General features: G+C 37.2%; 1 protein-coding gene across 1 annotated transcript; it reads left to right on the top strand.

Annotated features, from left to right (window-relative positions):
* The first annotated feature begins 5,336 nt into the window (after positions 1 to 5,336).
* LOC132277953 (F-box protein At5g07610-like) lies at positions 5,337 to 6,560 on the top strand. Its single transcript, XM_059779790.1, has one exon. It carries the CDS (start codon positions 5,337 to 5,339, stop codon positions 6,558 to 6,560), a length of 1,224 nt encoding a protein of 407 aa, XP_059635773.1.
* Positions 6,561 to 8,500: the final 1,940 nt, after the last annotated feature.

The following is an 8,500-nucleotide window of genomic DNA, read 5'->3' on the forward strand; positions in this document are numbered from 1 at the left end:
TTAAGTACCAAGGTGTTTCTTGTTTTCCATATTTGTCATAGGGGACGGGAAATGTTGTTATATGTTTGAGCTCTTTTGCTTTATCTTCCTTCTCCCACCTCTTCAGAATTGGGTTGCATCGGTGTTGAAATTATTGTTTTGGTTTGATTATGCTGAGATTTAAGTTGTTTTGGTTAGCACAACCATATTATCCGTGTGTTAGCCGAACAGATAAATCCGAGTTTCAGACTTTCAAGTTTCCTTCAACTGGTTCATCTCTAAATACTCTTCCTTCAATTTTCTATTTTGACGCCTCTTTAATATTGGACATTGTTGTTTTTAAGGCTGATTATTGTAGGGTTTTGCAGCTAAAATTTAGTGGAGATACCGAAATTTATGGGTTTGAATTGTGGACAGTCTACTTGAAAGGTGGCTTTGGTTGTCTTTGGTTCTTTTGGTGTATGTAGAACGATTGAAGGAGGAATATTCTAGCCTGTTGAATAGGGTTGTAGGAGCAAAACAAAGCCTAATCAGATTAAGTTTTGGCTTCTAAAGCAAGTAGTGGGAAATTATAATAATGAGCAATAAAAGTAAAAGAGAATCTTCACTCTAAGGATCCTTTAGGCATCATTTCTGGCGTTTGAATTGCATCACACGATGCATAAAATAAATTAATTGATTGTGGTGTCCTCTAAAACTTTTTTCTAATAAATTGAACAGTGCTATACAGCTGGGATGCATTCGGCCGGAATGGTGGGACAACTTAGAATAAATAAATTATCTTTCAACCGAGCGGGGGATCAACCAACTTCCTCACAAGAGGGCGTGGGCCCATCAACATATGGTAGTGGGGCCCAAACCCCATGAGATAGCAGGGTTCCACCACTTATGTGGGCAAGTATTACTGCAACCAGTACTAGTAGTAGAGTAGTCGTTACACCTCAATACTCAACAAAAATGTTAGCCATCACAGGCACCAACAACGAAACTGCAGACCCTCAGCCTCGTCCTCCCGAAAAACACCTCTCCCTTGCGCCTCCGAGTCCGAATTTGAGGTCGTTTTGTTCAAAAACAACAATCTGTACGGAGCCCCCCTTCAGATCTATCAATTTCGTGGACTATCCTTCACGTATCTTGCAACGGCTTGTTGCTCTGTTCTACTTTTCAAAAAATAGTCAGAAAAGCAGCTCCTAGTTATTATATATACAATCCCACTACCAAGCAATACTCAACACTTCCACCTCTTAGTGGAGTTGAATCTTGCACTCTTTTCAGTGCTGGTTTGGCTTTTGATCCATTGAAATCAATTCATTATATAGATATTTGCATTTGTAGTAGTACTCAGCGTCTACTTTGCAACCGTATTTATACATTATTTACCGTATGCATGTATATTCATTGGAGACTTGGTCTTAGACATCACGTGGGGATCCCTTTCGGACCTCGTATGATATGGTACCTACTAATGGGGTCTTTTGGAACGGCTCCATTCATTGGATTAGTCCCAGTGGGTCTCCTTTTCGCTTTGATGTTGATCACGAGTGTCTTGGAAAAATGCCGAGGATTTTAGTTTCTGGGGCTAGGAGGCATGGGAGATATAGGCATTTATGTGAATCTAATGGCCATTTGCTGAGGACCACTCTAAATGGTCTGTGAAGTGTCATGTTGATCTTGTTGGAATTGTAAATGCGTTTCCAAAGATGTTTTTGAGATCGAGAGGGACTAATTTTGGTCCATAGGTTTTCTTATCATATGGCCATTGGGGAAAATATACTTAGAGATCTCAATGTTGATTGGATTGTGAAATACTTATCAGTCCTTTTCTATTGACCCTGCAAGATTAATAATTCGACCAGTACTTTTTAGTTTCACTGTCTATTTATATGGCCTATATTAAAAAACATTCAACTTAAAGTTGGAACTCTGGCAAAAAAATTAGACCTGGAGTCATGGATTTCTTATGAGCCAAAGCAATTTTTATGCAGTGTTGCAATGGAATACGAAAGAGTTGTAACATAAGTTTTTAAAGGTAATACATAGTATTGTTTGATGGTTTCTTTGATGGTACAATTCTGGTAAGATAGAGGAATAAGTCCCTCAAGAGAAATTAATTGCACCATTGGGCATTATTTCATGCCCGTAATGGTAGCTTTACCAAGGATGTTAGATATAATACCTATTGGTACGTTGAGATCTTAAATTATTACTACATCAGTGGATGTATTATTATTCATTGTTCTTGCTGGAAAGTATATGGATTTTGTTACACTCTTGAAAAGAAAGTAATTTGAATACTTCATGAAATATGCCTGGCTCAATTTTGGTAGTGTTGGTGTTTCTATTGGGTTGAATCATTCTTGCTAGCTTTAGGGTGAGACAACTTATGATGCCTTGAGCTGTTCTGCCACACTTGACGAATTCTGTGTTTTCTTACTAGAGTGAAGTTGTAAGTTAGGCTTTAAATCGTTTGTGGATGCTTATATATCAGTTCTTGCATGCATGCCCTCTGTTTTTGTAGTTTTCCCTCTGCATCAATTTGTTTGCTACTTTGAGGGTATGTTTTCCATATTTCTCATAGGGCACGGGGAAATGCTGTTACATATGTGAGCTCTGTTGCTTTATCTTCCTTCTCCCACCTCTTTAGAATTGGGTTGCATCAACGATAAAATTCTTTTCGGATTGAATGCTTGGTTATGCTGAGAATCAAGTTGTTTTGGTTAACACAACCATATCATTTGTGTGAATGCATATTAGCATAAATCATAATTTCAGACTTTAAAGTTTTAATTTAATTTATTTTTGAAAATTTTCAAGTTTACTTCAACACGGCCGAAACCAAGTATTTTTCCTTCAATTTTCTATTTTGAAGCCTCTGTAAATTCACGGCTGATTATCGTTGGGTTTTGCGGCTAAAATTTAGTGAAGATATTGAAATTTATGGGGTTTGAATTGTGGACGGTTTACTCGAAAAGTGGATTTGGTTGTTTTTTACTACCTCTATTACATATTAGTAGTCTATTATTTCATTTTTAGATGTTCCAAATTAGTTGTCCACTTTGAAAAGTCAAAGCAAATAAGTTTTATCTTTCCATCATTGTCCTTTATATTTTTAAAAAATTTCAAACTTGGTAATTATACGTATCTTAACTAAAAAGGATAAGTTGGTAATTTTAAAAAGGGACAATGCATTAGTGGCATATTCCTTAAAAAATTCTAAATTTTAAACATGAACATTTAATATGGGACGGAGGAAGTATTCTTTGGGCGTATGTTGAATGATTGAAAGAGTAATGGTTATAGGAGCAAAACAAAGTTTAATCAGATTGGGATTTGGGTTCTAAAGCAAGTGATGGAAAATTATAAAAATGAACAATAAGAGAATCCCAGTTTCACTCTTAGCGTACTTTAGACATCATTCCTGGAATTTGAATTGCATCCCACACTACATAAAAGATATAATTATTAGTGATATTCTCTAATAGCATCTCCAATGGTTGTCTATATAAATATATTTTTTGTGTAAATTGTGTCATAGTAGATTTACAGTATGCACTTGGCCAATTTGTGGTAGTGTTCGTGGACGACGACATCCTTATGTATTCACGATCTTGGGAGGAGTACGAGATCCATTTGGGGACAGTTATGTATTCACGATCTCGGGAGGAATACGGAATCCATTTGGGGATAGTTTTACAGATTTTGAGAGAGCACTGTTTGTATGCCAAATAAAAGAAGTGTGAGTTTTGGCTACAAGTAGTGAAATTTTTGGGACATGTTTTGGGAGGCGAAGTATCAGTTGATCCTTTGAAGATTGAAACGGTTTTGAATTGGGAGCATCCTAAGAATGTGTTTGAGATTCGGAGTTTTCTTGGCTTGGCGGGTTTTTATTGGAGATTCGTGAAGGATTTTTCCCGTTTGGCAACTCCAATGACTCGACTCACCTGAAAGGGGATCAAGTTCGTGTGGAATGAAACATGTGAGTCATCCTTTCAGGAGCTGAAGACAAAGTTGATTGCGGCTCCAGTGTTGGTGATACTTGAGTGTGGCTTGAGTTATGTTCTCTTTTGTAATGTTTCACATGACGGATTGGGTTGTGTATTGATGCGGGATGGTAGAGTAGTTGCTTACGGGTCTAGACAGTTGAAGACTTACGAGCATAACTACCCTACCCACGATTTGAAGTTAGCGGCAGTCGTTTTTGCCTTAAAGTGTTGGAGGCATTACTTGTATGGTGAGCGATTCGAGGTGTTCTCGAATCACAAGAGCCTCAAGTACATTTTCTTTTCAAAGGACTTGAATATGAGGCAAAGGCGATGGGTTGAGTTTATTGAGGACTACAATTTTGATTTACAGTATCATCAGGAAAAAGGCAAACGTTGTAGCAAATGTCTTAAGTCGGAAATCTCGTGGTACTTTGGCTAGTTTAGCCATTCGGAAATGGAAGATGTTTGAAGATTTGATTGAGATGGGATTGCATTGTTATAGTGACGATGATAGTAGTGAGTGGACATTTTTATTTAGTCCTGTGGCTCAACCTACTCTTGTTAGTCGAGTGATTGAGTCGCAGAAATAAGATTCAAAGTTGGATGTCATTCACACAGAGATTTCGGATGGAGAGATGGTGAAAGATTGAACCTTGAAGGAGGTCTACGGTTTAGAGGTTTGATGGTTGTTCCCGCTAGGTGTCGTGAGGATGTTCTATAGGAGTTCCATACCTCTCGCTTTGCAGTTTATCCAGGTGTTATTGAGATGTATCACAATTTGAGACGGTGGAGTGGATAAAAGTGTTCACAATGAACGGATTACTTAAAAAGGCGCAATAAATTCATAAAGAAAATCTAATATTAGAAGGAAATTAAAAATAAAAGCAAAATTTAATCAGTAAAAACTACTAAATGTAAAATCTGAGAAATGTAAAATCTCATAGCATACTGATTTCGTTAAAGTCTCTAACAAAATTTCTTAAATAATAACTAAAGTTTTTAGCCAAAAATCAACATATCCCACAAGCTTAAGTTAGTGAATTTTTCTCAAAAGGTATTCCCTACCCAAAAAACACTCTGAGATCAAAAACAAATTTATCAAAGTGTTCATAATTCTATCCTACGTCATTTTTTAAAGAAAATTTATTTCTTTTTTAAGGACGACAAGTATCATTACTCCTTTAAGAATTGTGATGGCCCATATATTAATCCATAATTTTTTATATATTTTTTTTCCTAATTCATATGTTAATTTATTAGCATTATTGAGCTACAAAATCAGCCACAGAGAAATGTTTGTATAATATTCCGCTATCCGGAGTTAATAAATTCATCGAAAAAACGAAAAACAAGAATCACAACTACTCCACAACAATGTTACCCACCACAGACACGGAAACTTCCTCACCGGAGGAGGACTGCCTCCAAACGCCGTCGTCAGCCGCCACCATAATCGCCAGCAACGACGACCTCTTGACGGAGATCATCGTCTGCACGCCTGTCAACTCTCTGATCAGATTCAAATCCGTCTCCAAACACTGGTTCTCTCTCATCTCTGCCTCCCATTTCTCTCTCCTCCACACTATGCGACGCCCAAACCGCAGACCCTCCGGCCTCTTCCTCCGCAAAGCTCCCTCTATACCCAGCAGCTTCGCCAAGACAGAATACGAGTTCGTTTCCTTGAGCAACAGCAATTTCTCTGGAGCCCCCTTTAGATCTCTCAATTTCGCCGACGCCCCATCAGGTATCCAAATCTCACAGTCTTGCAATGGTTTGTTGCTCTGTTGTACTTTACGGAAAGAAACTCGGAATTATTATATATACAATCCCACCACCAAGCAATACTCGACACTTCCAGTACCTCACAGTGGAGCTAAATCTTCTACTGTTTTCGGTGTTAATTTGGCTTTTGATCCATTGAAATCTATTCATTATAAGGTTATTTGCGTTCGTAGCACGGCTCCTTCTGTATACTGTATCGATGAGTATTCATCGGAGACTCGGTCTTGGAGGTCATGTGGGGATCCCTTTACGACCTCACATGATAGGGTGCTCACTGATGGGGTCTTTTGGAACAGCTCGGTTCATTGGATTAGTCCCAGTGGAGCTTCTTTGCGTTTTGACATTGATCATGAGTGTCTCGGAACAATGCCGATGATTCCAGCAGTTTCTGGGGATCGGGGGCCGAGGAGGGATACGTACTTTGGCCAGGCTAATGGCCATTTGCATCTTATAGAGACTTATGGGAATCTGACGACGCAATTTGATGTTTTTGAGATGGAGAGGGACTACTCTAAATGGTTTGTGAAGTATAGTGTTGATCTTGTTGGAATTTTAAATGCATTTCCAGAGATGGAACAGAGGGGTTGTATACATTATTATGCTTACTGTATACTTAGTCTTGTTCGAGAAGATCACGAAGACGAGTCGTCGTTGCTGGTGCACGTACCCGGCGGTAAGGTCTTATCTTATAAGTTTAAGGATAATACTTTCAAGGAGCTTCATAATTCGGCACCTGAAAATTTTTACCAATGCCTTCCTTTGCAATTTCGAAGTTATTATGCTTATACATACATAGAGTCTCTAGCTTCAGTTTGATGGTATTTATGTCAAGGTTACTTCGGTGATGTACGTTATCTTTTTGTTTGTTTCTTATTTTTCTTCCTGCCATTTCTGGATATTCTCAATGGTAGTTTGTATGGATTGGTGGCTTAAACTTGTGATATATTCACTAAAGTGGATAAATTTGTTCTCCCACAGCTTTCAGACTGAGTTCCATTTTCATCTCAGACCTCACTGTTTCATATATATATATATATATATATATATATATATATTTCTCTTATGATTGCTACGGAAGGTCAAATTTCTAGATTTAAGAGGGATTTTTTTTACTGCGCTTCATTTAATATATGTGTCTTTGTGGCAGAACATCATGTATCATGAAGAAATTTGTCAACTTTATCAAAAAAAAGAACAATATTACTTATCAAAAAAAGATATAAATGTGAAACTGAACACACTTACATTTCAGTACGGCAAGTGCCTTTAGCTAATTCTGGCCCATAGGTGCTCTTATTATTTGGCCATTTGGGAATTATAGTTTATTTTTGAGAAAGAGATCTCAATGTTGATTGGATTGTGAAATACTTGTTCACTCCTCCCATCAACCAACCCTACAAGCTTAATAATTTGAGCTGTACTTTTTTTTGTTTCACTGTCCTATTTGTCGGTGGTCTATATTAAAAAAATTTAACTCAATGCTTAAACTATGGCAAAAAATAGACCTTGAGTCATGGGTTTCTTGTGAGTGAAAGCAATTTTTGTTACTATAGATAGTTATCCATTGTTGCATAGAATATGTAAAAAGAGTTGTAACATAACTGGTAACTTCTTAAAGGTAATACATGTATTGAAATGGTGTTTTGGATGGGATGAATCTGGCAAGATAGAGATATAAGTCACTCAAAAGAGATTTGTTGCAGCCTCTGGCATCATTTGTGCCCATAATGGTAGTTTTACCAATGATATTGGATGTAACGTCAATTGTTATGCTGACATTTTAAATTAGCACCGCATCAACAGATGTATTATTATTCAATGTTGGTGCTGGAAAGTATGAAATTTGTTGAACACTTGAAAAGAAAGCAATTTCAATCTTCAATGATACTTCATGAAATAGGCTTGACTGGGTTTTGGTATGCCTGGTTGGATTTTGGTAGTGTTGGTGTATCTATTGGGTTGATGAACCATTCTTGCTAGGTTTAGGGTGAGACAACTTTGATGCCTTGAGCTAGTTCGGCCCCACTTTGACGAAGTTTTCTTACTTGAGTGAAGTTGTATATTAGGCGTTGAGTCGTCTGTGCTTGTGTACATGTCAGTTTTTGCATACATGCCCCGTTTGTGTAGTTTCCCCTCTGCATCAAATTGTTTGCAGATTGTAAGTGGGTCCCAACTTGCTATTATTAAGTCCCATATTTGGTTTGATTATCCTGAGAATCAAGTTGTTTTGGTTTAACACAACTTTATCATTTTTGTGTTAGCTAAACAGATAAATTATAGTTTCAGACTACCAACAGGCCTGTGATTTAGTGGTATAAGGTTCTTACTTTCTAAAGGGAGGTCAGGAGTTCAAACCTAATTGAAAGTAATTTGTGTGAGTTCCAACTAAAAAAAAAATCATTTTCCTTCGGCTTGGCCAACACTAATTACTTTTCCTTCAATTTTCTTCTTTGAAGCCCCTGTAAGATAGGACAGTGTTGCTTTTCAAGGCAGATTATTGTTGGATTTTGCACCTAAAACTTAGTGGAGATTTTGAAATTTATGGGTTTGAATTGTGGACAGTCTGCTCGAAAAGTGGCTTTGTTTGTTTTTGGTGTATGTTGAATAATTGAAGGAGGAATGTCATAGCCTTGTTGATTAGGTTTCAGGAGCAAAACAAAGTTTAATCAGATTGGGTTTTGGTTTCTAAAGCAAATGCTGGAGAATTATAATTGTGAACAATAAAAGTAAAAGAGAATTTTATTAGTTTCACTCCT

Source organism: Cornus florida, unplaced genomic scaffold (genome assembly GCF_030987335.1).
Source record: "Cornus florida cultivar Cherokee Brave unplaced genomic scaffold, ASM3098733v1 CherokeeBrave_3.0.0_Hap2_Chr10, whole genome shotgun sequence".
NCBI classification, from domain to species: domain Eukaryota; kingdom Viridiplantae; phylum Streptophyta; class Magnoliopsida; order Cornales; family Cornaceae; genus Cornus; species Cornus florida.